Raw genomic sequence first — 23185 nt, forward strand, 5'->3', positions numbered from 1 at the left:
TCTACCATAGCTTTAAAAGCACAAAGCTGCTCTAAAAGACTCAACACATGAGGGGAACAAGGTTAGAGGACTGGGATTTGGAGCAGTATGAACAACCATGTGCTCTTAGCACGCCCCCCCCCCCCCCCCCCCTCCATTTGTGTTGTAAAAATCCACCAGGGGGCAGTGTTGGTACAGAAAAGCTCCCCAAAGCAAGGAGTGCTGCGTACCTGTCACTGAGGTTGTCTCAACTGTGTGGGTCACAGGAGCTCTGGGTTTTTTTGTAAAGAGATGAACAATGAGCAGTGATGGGTAGGGGGAAAAGAATAACACAGAAATAAAAATTCATGCCAAGCAATCAGAATGAAAAATGGTTGTTCTGCAAATCAGTGTAATGAAAGAGGATTTAATGGAAAGGGAAAGCCTGAGCCAGGGAGCGATTACAATTCAAAGATGCTTTGAAATAATTACATATTCAGCACAAGAGCTGCTAATTGCACATATTCACACAATTCTCTGCTGATGTATCATCACTGTCAAACTTGGCCATCAACGAAATGGCGTACTGTACAATGCTGATGACAAAAAGCTAACTTAGCATCAGAAATGGAAATCTGGTGCCATTTTTTTATGATCTCAGAATGGGTGTGGGTAATGTAATGGCATAAAAAGAGCTTCACACCTGCCAAATTATTTAAAAGCTGACCTGATATGACTGCTATTTGCCACTGTTATTCTACAATAGATAACATTTAATCTGGAATATCTGCTGTCCTCTGCTTCTGTTCTTTCAAGGTGTGGCACTGATGCCCTTCAATATCCAGACTTACATGCTGTCCACCGAGTCCATTTCTCAGTGCTTCATACGCTGGGGTCAGAGTCACATTTGCTACCTTTCCATGTAGCAGTACCTCAAGGTGAAATGACTCACTCAGAAATAAGTCAGTGTTTTTTTATTGTGAGCACCAGTAGATTTGTTTTCTTCGTGTAGAGGCTATGATCAGCTGATCTGTGCTGGTTCTGAGGTTTCCTACTCGCTGCGGCTTTAGCCAGCTACATCCCACAATACACAGGCTCCATGTTCCATGAGCCACCATGGCTGCAGTCCAAAGAACATCTTTTAAAGCTTTTTTCCCTTCACAATCATTGCTGGTGCAAAATTATCCCATAATTTTCAGTCTCTGCTGCTACACAAGACCTAACCTAAGCAGTCTGCCCCGCAGCAGTCCAACCCGACTGCTTCTTTATAGGACTGACTGGACTTTAATAGGACTGGGTTGAAGCACTCAGAATTCATTCTTCGTGACATCAATTCGACAGGGTGCTGAAAACATTCATCTGAGGTTTTGTCCACATTGGGATGATAACATGTTGTTGGCTGCACAGCCATGATGATGATCTCCTGTTCCACCACATCCCAAAGGTGCTCAACTGGACTGAGATCTGGTGACTGAGAGGAGGACATGTAAGTGCTGGAAGCAGCCATCAGAAGATGGAACGCTGCATTCATAAAGGGATGGACATGGTCAGCAACAACACTCAGGCAGGCTGTGGCATCTGAACAATGCTTAATAGGTACTAAGGGGCCCAAAGTGTGCCAAGAAAATATCCCCCACACCATCACACCACCCCCAGCCTGAACCGTTGATACAAGGCAGGATGGATCCATGCTCTCATGTTGTTTATGCCAAAGTCCAACCCTAACATCTTTAATGCTGCAGCAAAAATCGAGACTCATCAGACCAGACGATGTTTTTCCAAATCTTCTTTTGTCCAGTTTTGGTAAACCAGTGTTAGTTGTAGCCTCAGTTTCCTGTTCCTGGCTGACATGAGTGGCACTCAGTGTGGTCTTCTGCTGCCGTAGCCCAAAGTGTGTGGTCTTCTGCATATCTTGGTTGCAACAAGTGTTTTATTGAGTTACTGTTGCCTTCTTATTGGCTCAAAGCAGTCTGAACATTCTCCTCTGACCTCTGGCATCAATAAGCCTCCCACAGAGCTGCTGCTCACTGGGTATTCTCTCTATTTTTGGACCGTTCTCTGTAAACCCTGGAGATGGTCATGTGGGAAAATTTGAGCAGATCAGCAGTTTCAAAGTCACATAAATCATCTTTCTTCCTCATTCTGATGCTCAGTTTGAGCTTTAACCATGTCCACATGCTTTAATGCACTGGGTTGCTGCCATGTGATCAGGTGATTAGATTTTTACTTTCTCAGTCATTTGAAGTGATTGTCTTTCATCACTGTAAGCTGTGCCCCAACACTGAAAACTGTCTGTATAACCTTCAGCAACACCGTCCAGAGCTACACTGATTTTTTAAAAATCTAACAAATCAGGTCGTTACATGTACGCTTTAAATTACTAGTTGATTAAATGTCACTTGGTACCTTTGAACGTAATCTCTCATCTCCCTCTGCTGTCCTCTGTCTTGCATCTTTCTTCATCTCTGACAGTATAATTATCACACATTAACATTTTTCTCTGAAAAATACAGCAACTCTACTTTTAGCTAGCAGACACATTGTGTGCCAAATACCAGAGAACAGTTTCTGTGTTTAGTGATAATTGCTGAGCTGTTTGAAATGTTGCCATTTCAAATAAAAGGTTACTCCCTTTATGTTCGCTCCTCTTCAGCAGAGCTAGCTACATGCTTAAATGTAAGTTTTGAATTTCAAAGTGTTTCAGTGAGTGGCCTATAAAGGGTTAAATACTGGGAGTACTTTATTGACGTCTGATTGCATAGACGGGTATGAGACGAACAAAGAGCGTGTGCAGGTGGGACCGTGTCGTGACTCAACTATGAACTGGAAGCTCCTCCAGGCTGCAGCTCATGAAAAAAGGAACTTACCTGACAATAATGTTGCATTAAGCTGCCCATCAGACTGAACTGCTTACTGAATTAAGTGAAGATGCCAGGACACCATTTCGGATATTCCAGAGCGTCACGGCCGACTTTAACCCCTGTTCATATCTGTTTTTAACTAGAGAAAAAATGAGCAAGTGGACCTTAGGATGAGATTTCTCTCTCAGTAATTGTTTCTCATGGTCCAAGAATCAACCATCAGAATTAAGACTCAAGCCAACATGAGTGAGCGACCTATGCATCCTAATGAGAGTCTTATTTCTAAGCTAACATTAGGAAGATGGAAATACAAGATGCACTGAGGCAGGACATCACATCCTTTGTTCCATTTGAGTATGCATGAAAAAAAAAAGGTTTAATCCTCAAAGCAACTCCATCAGCTGCTGTTTCCAGTGTAAATACGACACGATCGGCCTACGTTTAAAACAAGTGACTTAATGGTTCTGCAGTCAAAGTCAGGCACATCATAATGTGCAAGGAGCATTTTGCTGATAACAGGAGGTGAATCAATTTTGGAGAAGAGCAACCAAACTTCCAAACAGCTGTCTGGGACAGATGCTGCAAAAATTCAACTAGCTATCTACATCCCAGAATACAACCATAAGTGTCAGGCTTGTGGCTAAAGGTGGGAGAGGCAAGCACGACTCACTCTTCTAGCGAGATGTTACTGTACAGCTGTGAGGAGACTGTGGACGGAGGACCAGAGGGGCTGCTGTAGTCGGGCCTGGTTGTCTTTTCAGCTGCCATCCTCCTCTCTGGTAATGATGTCTGCGGGACAATTTCCAGCACTGCCCAGCACCTAACACACACAAACACACACAAAGACACCTGACATATTAATAGAGATATGCACACCGGTGCTCAAAAATTTGTGAACCCTTCAAATTTTGCACATTTTCTGCAGAAAAATGTTCCAAACATTAGAATTACACAGAAATCCTCAAAGCCAGATAAACTTTAAGTCTAAGCTTAAGACTTATCTTTTTAGACAGGCTTTTAATACCATGTAGTGGAATGGCATTTTTTGGTGTTTGTTTGTTTTGGTGTTTTGTTTTTTGCGTATTTCTTCAGTGATGTAACTTTTATTGTATTTTTCTTTGATGCAAATTTTACTGTAAAGTGCTTTGGTCACCTTAGTTGGTTGTTGTTGAGCGCTATATAAATTAATCAATCAATCAATCAATCAATCAAAGCACCTGCTGGTCAGTCCAACACACCAGCCTGGAGGAGCTGGTGAAACAGCCTCTCTTGTACATTTCAACGTTCAGCTACGGATGTTTGTCAGTTTCATCACATGAACTGCTCGTTTCAGGCCCCTGGAATAAGGTCAGGACTTTGACTTGGCTTTCTAAAAACTTATCTTGCTTCATTGATCATTCTTTGGTAGAACATGTATGCTGATGTTCATGGACACGTGACAGTCTTTATAATTATAATCCCATCAGTGATTATGACCTACCCTGGAGCAGATGACTCATAACTGGCCCAAACCATAATACTACCACCACCATGCTTTACAGATGGGATGAGGTTAGAACATCCAAACATGATGCTTCTTAATTCTGCTTTAGTCTCCTTCATCTGCAAATCATTGTTCAACCTTCTGGCTTGCCCTTGATCTCAGTAAACTGTAGATTAGCAGCAGTGCTCTTTTTGGAGAGCAGATCTTTCTCCTTGCAGTGGTCCGTGTTGTCCTGATGGTGGATTCACAAACACAAACACTGTGAGAAGCTGCTCAGAAGTTCCCCTCGGTTCCTACGTGACCTTCCAGACTATTAGACACCTGCTCTTGGAGTGATTCTTGATGCTTGACCCCTCCAGAGGAAGGCAGCAATGCTCTTCATCTTCTCTCATTTGTAGTCCGTCTGTTTAACTGCCTGCTGAACATCAATAAGTCTTTTCTGAAGTCTCTCGAGATCTCCTTAGTTCATAGCACGATTCACTTCCTCAAAAATGTTGTGAGGATCAGACACGGACTGATCCCTGATCGTTAAATAAAAGCAGGGCTCACCTGTCATCCCCTCCCCTGAAAACAATGGGATGCAAAAAAAGAAACACCTTCAAAATAACTGCTAAAGTCCATTTGCTTTTAGCCCACCACAGATGATTTTTCTCTACAGTGTTTTGGTCTCATTTCTCCTAGTTTCAGGTTTTGGGTGAAAATCTTTCAGCATTTTTTGGTCATTTTTATACAGAAACACAGAGAATTTTGAGATCAGGCTAATATTTGTAAACTATTCTGTAAGATTTTAATTTTCATTGCTGCACTATAATACTTACACTCCAGAAAACCTTCTCTTGATCATTGATTAATAGACGGTTTCTTTAAAAGCAGCAGAATAGCTCCTGTGACTGGCAGTTGCATTAGCGGAGAACAGCAGCCTCCGAGGTCGGCTTAACGCTGAGACTGACCGAAAGTCTGCACTGCATGACAATGATCGCAGTCACACGTCCCAGTTTAATTTCTTCTCTTCAGAAAATGAAACCACCCCAAGTCTGATTTGGAAACAGAGACTCTGTATCCTCTGTGGGCTTTAAAGGTAGTAGCCAACATGAATGAATGAATTAACTGCAAATTTATCAGGAAGACTGACACAATTTTAATTATTGATAGATATTAAGCAATGGTGGCGCCTCATTTTAGCTGGCAGAGCAATAAATCATGAAAATGAGGTGATCTTTATAAAGTGAAACAGCCTCTCTTGGTACCACTCTATACATAACAGCTAGTTATACTATTTTCATCCAGCTGCTAGACAACACTGTTACTGGGTGTGTTGATAATTTACTCTCTCCAGCACCACAGGCTGCTGTTGTTCTAGTTTCCCATTGCTACACTTGACAAGGGCATCCATTTCCTTGTGCATTATGTGTACAGGATCTCTGTGTGCTGCTTGTCTGCTGGGTTCTGCACTGCACAGCCTTGGAGCGGTGCCCCCCGCTGAAGCTCCTGCTGCTCAGTAGGTTGGGACAGAATTTCAGAAGCGTGGCTTATTCCGAAAATAAAAAGTTTTCCAGTGTAAATTTAGTAGTTTGTTTTGTTTTAGCTGCCTTTCCCCCCATTATTATATTTAGTTAGTATAAATTTTAATGTCAGTGGAAACATTTCTATGACAACAACGTGCTGGTATTGATTTTTGTTCTTCTTTGGCTCAAAGTTTTAAACAAGCCGACAATGAACAGCCTGAAAAATGAAGTCTGAAAAACTGAACTAGTCACTTAATCCCGGCAGGTCCGTCTCCGTGAACTCCCACCTTAAAATTCCCAGTATGTTTGCAGCTCTGTACAAAATATTCTTGGTCTCTACAGCCAGTTTCCACAGTTCATGGCAACTGTATAAGGGCCGAGTTGTATTATAACTCTCCTGCTTACATTAAGTTATGCATTACTTTGAGTTGCTTAACTGGACCTCTGATCTGAGCTCTGTGGTTAGCTGAACTATCAGACCAGAAGTCTGCACCCAGCAGAGATGCTGTAAGAGAGACACAGGGCTCAAAAAACCTGAAAAACCTTTAATTCTGAAACTCTGAAGAAGAAGACATTTTCTTGCCCCTGCCACCCCAAAAACCATCAAACATCATCTGCAACAGAAAACACGTTCGTCCATCATGTTTACACAGCGATGTCACAGACTTCCTGCTGGTCACAGCAAACTCTCGATTGCAGTTCTTGCTGCTAAAAACCAGTCAGTAGGTTTAGGGGGTAATTAAATTACATTATTTACATCATTACTCGAGTTATCTTCATCTAATATCACAATTTATCAGATGTTCTGAAATATGTAAATGTGACATGTTAAAAGAGGAGCAATCAGGAAGGGGCAAATATTTTCTAACAGCATTACTGTTAAGTGTACTTTTTAACTGTTTCTTGGTTTATTGTATCCATATTTTGTGCTCTTGAGGGATGAGCAGAGATGCCTTGTGTTTTTCTACTGAGAAGATAATGAAGCCATAATGTTGTGAAACTCAGCACTTTATTTAAAACCAGTTTTTTTATCTCCCAGCGAGTGCTGAAAGTAAAGTAACTGCCCCCCCGCCGTCCATTTGTACAGGAAGTTTTGTTCCAAGATGGCTGCTGAGCTGCAAAACGTAGAAGTTTCTGCAGCAGCAGCAGGACTTAGAGCTGACCAGTCTGATGTGTATGAGGTTGTTTAGCCACCCTGTGTCACTGCGTATGATTTAATCAGCGTAAACACAGCGGGCTGCTGTGCAGAAACAGCACTGCCCTCTGGCGTGGCCGTGCTGTAGATTTATCGGTGTGAGTCGCGCCGCCTTCAAAAGGCTGCAGGGATCTAATAAAGAGAAACTTTTTATGCAGTATAAAGCTGCTTTGGACAACAGTAACAATCACTCAAATTAATATATGGATCAATATAGAGGGTTTCACTGGCATTCCTGATTTAACCACATTAAACATTAATATTTGATCCCTTTAAAGAAATCTACTGGTTCAGTAATGTTTAATTAAAATAGTTTATATCAGAGACTCTACATAAAAATGGATTTCACATCACCACTTTCTTCCAGTGTTCAGAAATAAAGCTGCAGAAACGGGTGCTACCATCTCGAGGTGGGGCCTCTATGTCACTTAAAAAAAAAAGAAAAAAAAGCCAAGATCAATTGTGTGACCCAAGATGAGCTAGTTACGCTAATCTGCACGGTTCAGTTCTTCGAAGCCACGAGAGAATTAGATTAGCCAAGCTGGATTCAATCATCCGAGATGACTCAGCACTCTCGTGGTCACTGGCTGAGGGAAATATATCAATACTGGAAACCATCATCAGCAACACTGCGACTGGAGGAATGACGGATGGAAAGGCTGGAAGTTGGAGGAGCTTCTGTCGGAGGGCTGAGGGGAAATCATCCAGATGTTTTACACAGAAGTAGAAATTTAAAAAAAAAAAGAGGAAAAAGGTGCATCAAATTAAATTCATGAGCAATCCCAACACTCCTGACTTTCTTAATGTGCTTTCCTACTGCAGCAGAGGAGTCATCAACACAGAAAACTACATTACACCTCCCAGGTAACATCCATTAAAAGAGCATTAAAGTCATTCATAAAACCAGCCTTAAGAGAAGGAGACCCAGAACAAGAGAACCTCAATAGAAGGAAATTCCAGAAAGCAGCGATCAGATGTGTCTGCGTGAAATAAAGATCTTATTTCTTTATTTTCTGAATAGGCGGCAGCACACTGAGGAGCCGGGAACGCACAAAATATTTAAACAGGTGTTTTGAATTTTTCCACAGAAATTAATGGGCCACAGAGCGAATGTTAATGTTCTCTGTCCTTTAAAAGCAAACGTGAAGAGGGAAACATTAGCTTAGCATACACACTGATAGTATTAATCTCCTCCTCGGAGCACCGGCAGGGTGAAGCAGAGCCGACTTCTTCTGAGGTAAAATAAGCTCACCGGACTCTCCTGCTGTTTGTGTATCACTGATTTTACAGTTTCATTTCTTTACTGTGTTCAGAATTGGCATCAAATCCCCCACTTGCCTCCTAATTTGGATGCTAACAAATTACACGCGAGTGAATCCCTCCTGAGCAGTGATGTTCGATACCACAGATTTCCTTTCCGATCCAACACTGAGTAAAATTCAAGCTGGTATCGGTGATACCAATCCAATCCCGATACTTTGTGCAAAAACACCTCAAGTGTCTGAAAAAAGTGGTATAATTCAAATCGTGGCTTCATAAACAACATAAGACATCACTCTGATTTATTTATTTTAAACTCAGAAGTGCACTGAGGTAGCAGCCTCGCTTAGGCACTACGTCATTACGCATTACACACTTACCAGGCGGAAGAAAAAGTAGTTCTCATAAACTCTGCCTCATTTAGTCACGATCTCAATAATTTAATTACTGATGCGTAACATTTTCGCCCCTTGAAACGCACCGATCGCACAAAACGATGGCACAGCCACGACTGGGCGACGCCTGTCCATCACTACAAGCAAATCCTGGCCTGATGCCGGCGTGACATCCGGATAAGAGTAGATATTAATCATAATCATAACAGTTTTTACATATTTAAAGCATATTTCTTTATGGCTGTGCATAATCTCCAAGTATTTACTTTAATCTTGTTTTAAACCCAGTTACCAACAATAATATGGTCAAATCAGAAAACTTAACATTATGATCAAATAAAGACTGAAAATACACATTAATTTTATACACACACACACACACACACACACACACACACACACACACACACACACACACACACACACACACACACACACACACAGAAGGATCCCATAATAAATCATTAAAGCATCTTTTAACCTTTCACAGTATTTGCTCTGATGAAGTGTCATTTGACAGGATCCGTTTGTCTCAATGGAAACAAACAAACGTCTACACTAATTATTTCATTTGAAATATCAAATATACGATCTTTGCCATTTTACTGTTTTTCTATGTTTCTCATACTGCAACGTTTGTCTCTGATTTATGAGAGTCTGGCAAATTCTCTGCTGCAAATTAGGGTGTAACATGCTAGATCTGTGCCAACAAGCCACTGTGATGTAAAAAATGAATGTGACACACATGACAACATTTACACTGTCATGTTACTCTAATTTCCCCCACAGCCCGAGGCAACGTCTCAGTTAGGAACCTTTTAATTAGCCGTCAGTCTGAAACTGCAGCATGTTCACTGAGAGTGCGAGTCAGTCTGAAAGCTTCCTGATTAGAAGGGACCGCCACCTATTTGCTCATTTCTAGCTCTGTATTTGTGTTAATCTTTGTCTGCTAAAGTAGCTTAGCATGATCCACAGTTCAAAGTAATCCTTATTTATCTCCCCGCCATCTATCCACAGTCTGAAACAAGCTGTTTAGCACCTCTGTCTTTAAAGCCAGGGCCGAGGGCCTGATATGACCATATTAGGGATATCCCCCCTCTATGACATCACACTGACCCAAGAGTATTAAGCTGTGTCCACACTGGAAGCAATTTGTGGCAACTAGAGACCCTGAAAAGTTACTGTTATTCAGTATCTTCAAGCAACTATGGGTCTAATAACTGCAGAATTGTTTCTAGTAGTTGTGATTGCAGCCACGTGCACCTCATCTGACTCTAAACTGGCCGACTGCAAAGACTTCATCATCAGGTGTAGATATGACTCACGAGGTTTAATATGGAATTTAGTATGCAACAGCACTGGTTATCAAACTTTGTGTGCCTAAGACACATCTGTATTCATTTCTGCCAAAAATAGCCTCCAAGCCATCTGGCAGGCCATCATCTTTCTTTGGATTTAATTGTCAGATGACGGCACATTTAAAAGCCCATTTTTTTTTTTTTTTGCAACATCTGGACATAGTAGGGCACTTTTAATTTTTTACACAATTGTCATCACTCCACTAGGATATACGTCACCTCCATCAGCTGGTCAGACGCTTTCACCCCACACGGCCAGACTTACTGTGTGAAGCAGGTTCTCTCAGAGGGCAGCATCAGTCTGACAGTAAGTAAAGAAATCATGAGGTTTTTGTGCACTCATATGGTTGTCACAAAATGCCACATCACACCTGGAGGTGCTTCCAGGCACATCAGTGGTGACTCGGCGTATCATCTGGAAACACGTGTAATATATATACCTGAGTGATTTAAGATGAAGGGTGAAAATCCTCTGAAACAGTGTTTCTGTAATAATTCACACTGCATGTCTCAATTATGAAGTTTCCTCTTTCTTTTCTTTCTTCCTGTCACATTGTGATTATTTACAGACCCAAGAATAAACTATGAAAATGGGACCAGTTTACAATCCAGCACAGATTCACACACAATCCCACTGAATAAAATGAAGATATTTCCTGTAACAAACTATCCAAATGCTGATGTCAGTCATGATAGCGCTCTTAATCTCAGAAGACAGTGTTGTGCCCACTGAATGTGCTATTATTAGTGATAAACACGGCTGACCAGAAAGGTCACATCAAGGCTCTGATGTGGATTTCCACTCGGATTGTAAAGGTTTTTAAAGTTTGGTGGAAATGAGCCTGATAATCCTTCAGGATGTGAGCAGTCTTTGAAGATTTTTTAAAACCAAAAACAGCAGACTGTGAAACAGAAGACAAATCACAAGTTCTTTGTTTGAAACCAAAGGCCGTGAAGTTCAGCTGCAGAGAAAGAGAAAGCCAGTCACGAACAAGCAAGTTTTCTCCCCTCTCTGCGGCACCGACTCTCGGCCTCTTTGAATCGGCGGTGCCGAGTGCAGCTCTGAGAGATTTATCCATTCATTTGTTGTGGCTACGCTCGAATGCACCCAACAACACACCATTTCTATTTTATTCTACTAGTCTTTCACTCTGCAGGGTGGCTCAACAGAATTATGTCCCCAACGATAATTATCAATCAAAATTATGGTCTGAAAAATGGAGGCAGAGGAAATTGCTTACCAGGACGTCAAGCAGGAACAGGACCCCAAAAAGAAGTAGTGTGATAAGTGAGAGAGGTGAAAGAGAGCAGAGAGAAGAGAGCAGATTTGCATCTGTGAACGAAAACACCAGACGGCCGACGAGAGAACTAAACTTTAAGCTTCCAGGAAACAAATAAATCAGTTGAGCTTTCAAATATCACGATGACCATGTTTGAAACCTTCAGCCGTCCAACGACACACATGATGAAGTTTTCTGTTAATTTGTTTAATAAATTCTACATCGGTTTGAGATTTATCACAGTGGCAAAAAAAGAGCTGGCTGCACACCTGAAACCGTTCTGCATCAGTATTTTGTTTCAAAGTTTCAAAGTGAACCGACTGATTATTGAAACTGTAGCATTTGTATCTAAATGGAAACAGTTCATTTGCCTGATGGTGTTTTCTGACCACAACCATCAAAGTTGTGTTCATCCCTGTTGCTCCTTCCACTTGGCTTTCCATTAATGTGCCTTAATGCAGCACCCTTTTCACCCTTTGACCTTCCACTGCTTACCCTCCTTATGGAGGGTGTCGCTGATCATCATGCAGACAACTGACAAGTCAGCAATCTTTCCCAAGAGTGTGGCTGTGTGCACTCTACTACACAGATACACACAATTTATACTATTTAAATAGAAATTTACTTAAACCTGTAATTAAATATTATATTAATATATAATAGTTTGAGATACTGGAAGTCAGATTTCCATGAGCTATGAGCCATAATCACCTAAATTAAAACAAAAATGGCTTCAACATGTCAATTTTTGTGAAACAAATATAAAATAAAAGTTTACCATAGATAGAGAGATCCATCCATCCATCCAGCCATCCAGCCATCCACTGGTTAAGGCCACTGATAGGTGAAGTGAATAACAGCTGCAATAACAGCTAGTAAACCATAGTTTTGTGGAAGTTACTTTATAAACACCCCTTCACAGAGTTTCAGACCAAGATCCCCATGAGGGATCATGGCGGTGGCACACTCAGACGGCAGTGGCATCTTTTGGCAGGATGATGCAGCCAGTTACAACTGCAAAAACATCTCAGGATTACAGCTTGACCAGACTGGGCTCCGAATTTGGCCCGGCCTCCACATTGCTCAGATCGGATTGAGCACTCGGGGGTCGCCTGGAACAATCCTGATACCGAAGCCTGATGGACACACTGCTAATGTCCCCACGCCTGATCCAACAGTACGCTGCGTAGCTCCTGTGTCCGTGCCCCGATGTGTCAGAGATGGTTTATAGCACTGCTCTGCAACACGATTTTCCATGACAAACTGAAGTTGAACTCTTGCGAACAGACCAAATAAATTTAGTTTACCTCTGTGAGAAAAGCCCTCAGACTGCATAAAGTAATCTCAGTGTGACTTATTTCCCATCAGTAAGACGACTGCAGGCAAAAGAAACATTGTTGGGTGGTGACCTGCAGTAGTGGCTGCAATAAACTGGGTTCACACATTTAAAACAAATCCTCTTGGCATGAAGATTTGCAGTGCTGCAAAGGATTAGCACTGCCAAACTATCTTACCATGCACTGCATTTCCTCTCACTTGGGCCTACAGTCACACTCAACCAGTACAGCGGAGGAAACAACCTCAGAGCTGCATGAAAATGCTGGTGTCTGTGCTACAATGCATTCTAAAGCCCTGTTAGAGAGCAGCACCCATGTGAAATATAACAGCTGAGGGTGCATTCATAAAACTAAAGGTAAAAGCTGAGTTTAGGTTTTTGCAGTGCACATGTTGTGACCAAAGGGATCTATACATGTGGAAGGAAAAGCAAACCTGTTTGAAATAACTCTGAAATGTTATCATGATACAATAAATGGAGCTCCCCTGTGCAAAAAAAAAAAAAACGTTATTATAAAGCATTACTTTGCCACGCAACACTGCTTTCAGAATCTGGTGTGTAGCTTGAACACAAAACAACAAGTACAAAAAAAAATGCTGCCTGTAGCTCATAAATCTTAGAGAAGCATCCCAGAGGAGAGAGACTTATTGTGTGGAGCTGCTGCAAGTTGTTTTGCCAGAAGCCGATCAGTAAAGTACACCAAAGGTCAGATGCAACCAATTGTGGGTTGTAGCTCAGTGAAATTTGTCATGTGTGTGCAGAGACCATCTCAGGCAGCAGTGGTTACGTTTACCTTGCCAAACCCGACGATTTCCAGGACACATTTGATGGATACTGCAACATGCATACCTCCCTCGTTTGGTTTAAAATTGGAGTGCTAGCGCATTCAAATGTGCTGTGAAATGAGATGATATCATCGAGCACTGCAACACAGAAGAAACGAGGACAGAAATCAGCCTAAGAGGCAGATTTGAAAAACAATAGGGAGAGACTGAGTATCCTGACCTTTACAGGAGTGCTTAGCTGTATCCTAGACTGCCCATAAGGCAAGCAGATAAAGAAAATCCTCATAACTAATGAACTGACTCAGGTATGTCAGTGCTCCTTTACATTTCTCCACTTTTTCCTCTTAATAAACACCTTTTTTTTTCACAAATGGACAGAAATGCATGCACGGCCAGATACGATCAAACCGTCTCGGATGATACTCCAGCAGAATATATTTCTGTAACGGTGGGAAACCACACTGTGGCAGCCTGCATCACTCACTGTGCTTCCAGGCTTATTTACTGAGCAGAGAGAAGTTAAATACCAGCTTAAATATACACCAGGTGCAGCCTGACTCCAAACTCCATCCTGTTGAGGCTTGTTTCTGTGTCGCGAGCAGGAAAGGGCAGGCTAAACATTCTCCCTAAATGCACCTGACTCTTCAGCTGCAAAGTGGGCTTCAATAGACAGTGGAGGGTTTGTGCTCTCTGGTGCATTTCAAGTCCTTTGTGGATGCTTATTTTGCCAGATGGCCTTCTTTCACTCTGGGCCACCGTCCTTGCTTTTGCTCTTTGCTCTCTTCAAACGTCTGCTGAAGGTCTCGAGGATTCTGCCTCCATAGCCGACGTACGTGACCCTGCACTGTGGCCATGTGTGACCATCTGTTCATAATGTCAGTCATAGTGTATCACATATAGCTTTATAATAGCTGACATTTGGCATGTAGCTTAAATAGTTCTTTATGAACTATTTCAGACTTTCTAAGGAAGGCAGCCTCGCAGCCACTTATTCCTTATTTATACCGAATTACCCAGTAAAAGCTCATTTTCTATAACTAATAACAAAATTATGATAAATTGCAACAATTTCCACAAATGAAAAAAAATCAAGACCTCCTGGAAGCTACAGAGAACTAAGCTTAATGATGATTGTGCCTTAAAGATCCTCCACATTTCCCTGCCTCCATAATCCCTGACCCTCCACCAGGCTGAGGGTAGGTTGTGGGCAGGTTGTGGCCATTGTTCACAGAATTAGTCCAGGATCCTGTGGTGCTCTCCGGGTGATAATACACCAGATGGTCCTTCAGAGGGAAGAGAATTTCTGTCATAGTTAAGAAGCAGAAAAGCTGGTAATGCCGATGCTGTCAAGTGCCAACTGCTTGTCTTAAATTGCAGTAAGTACTGGCAAAGCAATTTACTTCCACAGAGACTGCAAAAAGAAGAGAAAGGAGCTAAAGGATAATTAAATATAAGGCTATAGCTTACAACTATTAACTGAGTGGATAGTCCACACATGCTTTTCTCTCTTATACTGCCAGGGTTTTGTGTGGTTGGAGCAGCTGACATGGGACTCAAGGCAAGGTACCCTGGACCGGATGCCAGTCCATCACAGAGCTAACAGAGAGAGCTGCGGCCAACTCAGAATCACCACATAATCACACGCAGTCATGCATGACTGGGAGGAGACCAGAGCATCTTTGAGGCCAAGGTGCCAACCGTGATATCATTGTGCCACCCACTATCTGGACAGTATTAATAAAGAAGCCGGCCAATTAAAGAGTAATGTGCTCACCAGAGGATGTTGAGCACAGTGCAGGTTGTCAGGCCTCCGATCACCGCCCTCCGAAACCACAGGATCTGAGCGTGAAGACAAAAGAGCACACGATAGCCCACATGAGCAGTGTTACAGGAGAATTGTGCAGAACAATAAGGCAGCATAATCTTATAACTGCAAAATAATACCAGTGAAAGCTGATAATAGTGAGTTCATCGAATGCAAGCTTCATTTGGCTGCAGTTACCCTTCCAGTCACCTCCTCTAAATGATGCTGAGGAGAACTCTTTAAGGCTGATCAATGGCAGCGAGGGAGCGCACTTTGTGGCTCTGACTTTGCCTTTGTTTACACTTACAGCAAAATATGCAACAAAGTAACATTCAAAACAATGGCCTCAAACACAGAGATCCTTTCAAGAGATGTTACCACCAAGGTGGCTGTTTATATGAAGGATCGTGTGTTATTCTGACAATGGCGCTGAAAAATGACAGCAGCATAAATGCAGGCTTGCAGTCAGACACACTGTGATATGAAGACATTTACATCAGAGTGCCTTTTAATCCTCAAAGAGGCAAGTGTGCTTCCACTCTTCTGACTTTATGCACATTTGCAGTTGGAGTGCTGTGTGATGGAAACATGTTAGTTACATGTTACATATTATAAATGGAAAAAGCATCAATCTGTATTTTATTTAACACGTTTTCTAGAAGTGCAGCAAATGTATGGAAGTGTGACTCGTCTCTATTTATCAATAAAGTTTATCAGATACAGGAAGTTTTCATCTTATCGTAATGAATGGGATTTCTGCAGTTTGCTTCACTGTATTTCATAAGTGCACGTTTCCTCAAAACTTGTTGCCAGTTTTGTCCTCACAGGCATTATGAGCAGAAACATGCTGCTACTTTATTTCATTCCTTTTTAATACCCTATATAAGCCCTGTTACTCTTATTTTATATTAATAAATGCTTTTGCGTGTATCTAGATAATATTCATAGACACGAGCCAGGCCAGCAGAAGACTGGACTGAGTGGCTGGGAAAGAGCTGTGACCTAACAGCATTACTTCTGACCTGACCAATAAAGACTGACCCATCCTGCAGGTAGGGTTAGCTGCCTGTCAGGAACCTGAATTTTTCCTTCCACAAACAATACCTGCTGAGAATTCTTTATTTTTAAGCCTGGGCCCTAGTTTCCCTGTTTTTGGATGGATGTGTTTGGAAGCAGCTGCAATGTCCTGTAACTTTCAGCTGTTATTCTAAATGGCTAAGATGAATCCGATAGATGTGTCATGTGACAAAGCTTAAGGAGGAATCTTGGAGTTATTGCAGGAAGACTACAGTGCAAACGTTAGTGAGAATTAAATAATGTTACAAAGCTGGAGGGAGAAGCCACAGCTCATTATTATCTAAAAAGTTCAAACAAAAAGTTTGTGGTTGCAGATTTCTGAAACGTGACAACTAAATAATCCATTAACGGTTTGATGGATTATTTAACTGTCTACCTTTGAGGGAGCAGACACACTTTGGTCGAATCCTGCCCACTCTGACTGCGATGACTACCGCCAGTCAAATAGACGAGATCTGACACCAAAGCACATTGTCTCTAAGAAAGATGCTGTTTAGACCTGCTGCAGACAGACTGGAGATCTGATTAGCTGAAGTTATTTCACATGCAAAAGCAGAAACCAGAATGAAGTTTCCTCTCCTCGCTTGCAACACTGGAAACGCTAGAATAATGTAATTCACGGGAGCGAGTCGCCTGGTTAGAGGATGCAGGACTGAGGACACCAAACAACAACTTCCCCGCTGTGAGTCTAACCGTCCTTTTCTTACATGCCATTTATCACATGACCCTTACAGTGAGGAGCTGGCAAGTTAAAAGCTGTTTAATGTCTGACTGCGGTAAAAACAAGGCCTTCTGCATGGATCTAATATCTAAAGCATGTATTAAAATGAAATAAGAGTAAAACAGTCTATTTTATTCCTTCACAACACTAGTACTCCTGTACTCCTGTTGACAAATCTCTCCTCTTAAAACGAGCTATTGATAACTGACCTGTCAATCAGCCTCGTCACCATTTTTGCTGCTATTATTGATTCAGATGTAAAATGATGGTAAAATACGCTGGATTAAAAAAAAGGCTTTAAACAGAATATTCATTTAATATTTGCATCTGTGTTAAAAGGACTTGTATCAATTATATAGTTAGTTAATCTAAGGAATAGTTCCTAATCAAACATTTTTGCTGCAGTGCAAGAAATTCATACCAGGAGCTGCCGGTAGAAGAAGAATAATATGGCTGACCACTCGTTTAAGAGCCTTTCACTTCCAATTCTCCCCCAAAGCTTTAGTTTACTTCTCGTACTGATCTCTCTGCTAATGTCGAAGAATACTAACAGCGTGTTTCCTGAGGCATTTCTGAATTCAGTACAGCGACTCTACAAATCAGCGGGCAGTGCCAGGTGCACTCCTAAGATTAGATTTACCTGCGTTTTGTTGTGTGAGATCTGCGAGAAAAGCAGAGGCATCACGTTTACAATCCCACCTGTCGAGACCAAAAACAGAGCAGCACGTGACTCTCGTGGGTTCATCTGATACCTCCATCTGTGGCTTCTTTCACTGTTCCACAGGACAGAAATGCTGAGATTTAATATGAGGGACAGACACAGAAAAGACCTCAACAGGTTTCTTTGAAATAACACATCGTAACAGTGTTACCCTAGTACAGCAAAAAACCCACATTTAATAAAAAACAAACAAAAAATTCTATTTTATATATACACACTTTTTTCCTTTTTTGGGGGGGGGGGGGGGGGGGGGGGGGGGGCACTATACTGGGGACCCTTACTGGATGCATGTTTTGGCTGGTATTTGAACCCCTGACCTATTGTTACTATCCACTAGATGATTGATTTTATTTTTAGCTTTCCAGAGGCCTGGGAGCTTGAGGGATCTGTGCAGTATCTTAGCTGTTCCCAGGACTGCGCTCTTCTGGACGGAGATCTCAGATGTTGTTCCTGGAATCTGCTGGAGCCACTCTCCCAGTTTGGGGGTCACTGCCCCGAGTGATCCCATTACCACAGGCGACCACTGTTACCTTCATCCTCCAGATCCTTTCCAGCTCCTCTCTGAGTCCTTGGTATTTATCGAGCTTCTCGCATTCCTTCTTCTTGATGTTGCCGTCACTTGGTACGGTATTACTGCGACCTTCTTCCTCTATCTGGAAGTCCCACAGGATCTTAGCTCTGTTATTCTCGACCACCCGTGGAAGCATCTCCCATTTTGACCTCAGGATTTCCAGGACCTTCTTGCTGTGAGGGAGCAGTGCTAACCACTGCACCACAATGCTGTCAATGAGTTACAAAATTACAGCTTTCTTCCTTGTTTGTAGTTCACTTTTTTAATACTGTGGTGCTTTCTCCCTTAAAAGTTCAATTTAGAAGACTGAGTCTCCACAGGTAGCAGTGAAATAGGCCCCACCCTGCTGAGCAGCACTTGAGGGGTAGTTTTAGAGTCGCACCACAGCCTGAACGTTGTTTCAGAGGCTTTTAAAATCCTGACCAGAATTCAAAGGAAAAAGTAATCCATTTTTAATCTTGAGAAAATGATTTAAAGTTGTTCTATATACTGCTCTACACAACTAGCAATGACAAACTGCAAAGCAGCTGTCATAGCTGGCAGTTTGCATGTTCAAATGGCTCTCTGAAGTAATGGAAGCTGGTGGGAAGTACAGTCGGAGCTGTCACAGAGATGCTAATGAAACAGAGCGATCACCCCTTAGGCTGCCACAGCTGATGTGTTGCAGTTACTTTAGGAAGTCAGAGCACTTGCTGGTGGTTTGCAAACTCAAACACACACTCACTTACGCACTCATACAAAGACCAAAGCTCAGGTCACTCTTCCCATCCAGCCACCTCCATCTGTTGAGCCGTACGTCTTAACGGTTGTTTCAGGCTGAGCTTACTCAAACTTCTGTTGGAACGCGATTTGGGATATTCCACCTTCTGCTTACTTTAGTCTCATATTTAAGTCTGTGCTGCTAAACAGAAGATGCTGACTCTGAAAAGGAAAGCATAAGATAAAGTGCAGCGATTACTTTAATGGTAAAGTACTGAAGTACTACTTTGGCTTCACTCTGAGGAGAGAAAGTTGAAGAGAGTGAAAGAGCAGACCGGATATATGGAGGTCACAAAGAGCAAAATCAGGGTGGACAACCATGATACCACAGCTCCATACAAGTACTTTATTTTCCTCTGCAACCATCAGTTACTAGCTGATGCATTTGAGTATTTTATTATTTTTAAAGGTACCTAATCAGCTTCACTCTTTACAAATTCTTATTCTAAAGGGAAGAATTATCTGATATTCTCTGTAGACAGCAGGTGTTGGTTCCCAGGTTTAAGTAATGAACAAACATCATGTACGAGCTCTCCGCAACAAGAAAACTGCATTTAGACGAGGAATGAACTTCAGAAGCAGCCGTTCGTATTTTCTTAATTCCCCGAATTAAGAAACATCTTTGATGTAAAGATGAAAGTTTGGCTTTTCTGGCACTTCATGTGTTTGCATCATTTTACTGTAGAAAGCATTACAAAAGATTAGAAAAAGCTAAGAAAACTTAATGATTAAGGGTGAAAACTGTTTGGATTTCAGTTTTGTGCTTCGGTTCTCTGTGTTCTGAATATTTTCCCTTTTTTCGTGGTCTGTTTGGCCGTGCAGGGTGTGTGTGTGTGCATGCGTCTCCTCCAGTGTGTCAAAATGGTGCTCCTTCAGCTCAACTTTCACTTTAAAGTCACAGGGAGGCAAATCTGGTGAATACAGCAGCTGACAAGCTGATTGTGCTGGTGAGTTAAAAAAAAAAAACACTCCTGTGTTTCAGTGCATTTTCATCAGCACCTGATGATACTCTGCACACACCACAGTTCCAGTCTCCAGACCACTCATGACGTCACAGTAAAAGTCTTCAGGATTTGAAACTGGACTCTTCCACCGAAGACTGTTGAAAACTGCTCATCCAGACCCGGCTCATAGCTTTCCATGATCCTCTACATGATATGAAGGTTGAATAGGAGCTAAATAAGGTACGGTTTGTGATTTCTATGGTCCTGCTCCCAGATACTTCTTACCAGCTCCGTGTCAGTGAGCTGACTAGATCTACTTGGTGCAGCCGCGGCTTTGGGATACCTGCCAAATGTAATGTTTCCAAAGAGCCATAAAAAATGGGAAGTAGATGCATCAGTTTATTGAAACATGTGCAGACATTCATGGAAAAGCTTGAAAGTCAGCATTTTGTACGACCACCTTTATTCTCCAACACACACTGGAAGGGATTCGCGGTGACAGAGACCATGAATGAGATTTGGCCACTTCAGCTGAATTCAGGTGAAATAACTGTTTGTATAAATAAACTTTCAGGTGAGCAACTTCAGCTTTGGCAGTTTCAAAGCGTGCGCGATGAGTAAATCACTTCCATTGTGTTTGCAGCCTAAGAAAACCTTTCAGGTACTTTCTGCAGGCCTTCTTCTCTACACATCTTGAAGGACGCTCCAAACCTCCTTCTATGGATGCCGGCTGCCTTTCGCTCTGTTTTATGACGAGATGATCTCACACTGCTTCAGTAACGTTGAGGTCCGAGCTCTGAGGAGGCCAGTCCATGACTGACAGCATTCCATTGTGGTTTTCTCTCCAGTGTTTGGGATCATTGTCATGCTGAAACATTAAGACGCTGCCACTCAGACACTTTCCAGGTATTTCATGGTCGATCAAAACCTGATGGTAGCTTCAATAATTCCATCAATTTTGACCTCTGGCTGAAGTGCAGCCCAAACAAAAACAGAGCCTCCACCATGTTTTGCATATAGCTGTAGATACTCACTGTTTTATGTCTATCCAGACCTCCTTTGTGCATATTGATGATGATTTGAACCAAAAAATTTCCAATTTGGACTCATCGCTCCATCTGTTGCCACTGATTTTCAGTCCAGTTCTTGCATAATTTAACATACCTCAGCCTTTCCTCCCCATTTCCCTTATTAAAGAAGGGCTTCTTAACAGCCGCCCTTCCACTCAGACCATTTCTGATGGGGTTTCGGCGAACAGTAGATCGATCAACTGAAGAGCCAGATGCATCTCTCAGATCCTGTTTCAGGTCTGCTGATTTTTTTTCTTATTTCTTAAAGACATCAGCTTCATCAGCTGTTTATCTTTTTAGGACACTTCTTCCGTGTTCGTCCGGTTTCCTCAATTTTGTTTTAAGAACATACCTGACATGCTGAGATGTTTACCTAATATTTATTTAGGAATCAATATAATTTTATGTCTGTCAAACTGTGTTATCTTTGGCATTTTTCACAGATTAAACTAAAGAAGTAGGAACAAATTATATACTTTAACAACAGATAGTAACAAAGTGTCTAAAGATACAATTTAAAATTGCTTCTTTGCTAAGTTGTCTGTTATGTGTTGACACAGCACTGGTTCCTCTGTGAGTTAAGGTGCCTTTTTTATGCTTTAATGATTCATAAATCAGTGTTAAGTGGCTTAACAACAAAGTCAGAGGTCAGAGAAACACAGAAATGAGGAGTGGCTTAAGACTTTTGCACAGTTTGTGAATTGTGTATGTGTAAATTTCACAGACAATCTGGCAACTTGGGTGGCATTAGAGGAACACAAAACCTGTGGGAGAAACTGCAGAATGGGTTACTGCCCGGAGCTGGCAGGTATGCTCTGGTTACACCTGAAACACATTTAAATAACTTGTGTTCCCATTTCGTAGGTGATAATCTGTTCATTTGGACGTTTAATGAAATTCCAGTGAAGTCATTTTGGGAGCAGCTGCAATGGAAAGTCAGACCATCACCAGCTTCAGCTTCCTGAGTAAAACCACAGACTGGAAAAAGGGCCACAAACACACAATGATAAAAAGATGAAGACAAAAAGGAAGAAAGTGAGCTACACTCACCCAGAGCCACTGTGCCCATTAGGAAAGGTTTCCCCATCTGACTGAAGTCACTGCTGCTCTGAAGGCCGACCTCTGACCCCACTGCAAATGTCACAGCCACCTGAGAGCCGCACAGATGAACACACAAACACAGGCCTTCTGTTACATCGCAGGCAGTAAGGATTTTTTCCCCCCAGCTCGAGACAAAAGAAGACAAACATCAAGCTCTTCTTTGAGCAGGAAGATGATTAATTCTTTCACAGTAACTCAAACAAAACAGGGCCGTTATATCACAGAAGCATTTTTTTTTTTTTTAACTCTGAAACAAAGTGTGCATGAGGACTTTGGATGGTTTGTTTCAGTGCACCTGCGCTGCTGTAGGTACCAAAGTGCCTTTTTAATCTTTTAAACTTGTGAACCCTGGAGACCGAGCAGGCTGGAAGCTTATATTCACATTCAGTGCACCAACTCTTCTGTATAACAATCAAACTTTCAGCATCGCTGTGGCAGTTTGTGAAGCCAAAACCACGAGGTCTGCACAGGAAAAAACAAAACACGTGAAGGGCACCAGCATTATAGCAGCAAACAGACAATCGTGGCTGTTCTTTAGTGCTGGACCTACCTCTCATCTAATATTTCACATATTAAGTGTTCCTGAATTACTAAAATACTTTACTACACAGGGCAAATTAGCAGGTGGGAAAAAGCACAGATGGGCATGGGAAGTTCTGGGGCTGATTTACTAATAATATGCAAAATTATAAACACAGGTGTACCAGTTCTTTTCAGTGGTGACCAAGGCAACGTACCAAGAGCAGCACAAAATTGTTTAGCAAACAAGAACCTCGTCAGGAATCGAAAATGTGCTGACATGTTCATCACAGGCGAGTTCAGACCCTTTTAATTAAACTTAATCTCAGCACCCCCTAAAATTAACTATAGTTTAGTAAAAGTGGTATTAATATTGCTTTTCAGTATTATTTTCTGACACAGTCTTCTAATATTATACTATATTTGCCCTGGATATATGTATGTCTTATACAGTTCCAGGTATTCCAGGATCCATGTGTGCG

At 41.9% G+C, this 23185-nt stretch overlaps 1 protein-coding gene across 3 annotated transcripts in view; it reads right to left on the minus strand.

Annotated features, from left to right (window-relative positions):
* LOC115778558 (uncharacterized) overlaps positions 1-23185 on the minus strand; it is a 90392-nt gene that overhangs the window by 23513 nt on the left and 43694 nt on the right. For all 3 annotated transcript variants that reach the window (XM_030726646.1, XM_030726648.1, XM_030726647.1), the window contains 4 exons: positions 22134-22233; positions 17659-17717; positions 15191-15255; positions 3490-3639 (listed from right to left, as the gene is read on the minus strand). In XM_030726646.1, coding sequence (XP_030582506.1) covers positions 3490-3639; positions 15191-15255; positions 17659-17717; positions 22134-22233 — 374 coding nt within the window. The remainder of the gene's footprint in view (positions 1-3489; positions 3640-15190; positions 15256-17658; positions 17718-22133; positions 22234-23185) is intronic.

This window comes from Archocentrus centrarchus, chromosome 4 (genome assembly GCF_007364275.1).
Source record: "Archocentrus centrarchus isolate MPI-CPG fArcCen1 chromosome 4, fArcCen1, whole genome shotgun sequence".
Taxonomy (NCBI): Eukaryota; Metazoa; Chordata; class Actinopteri; order Cichliformes; family Cichlidae; genus Archocentrus; species Archocentrus centrarchus.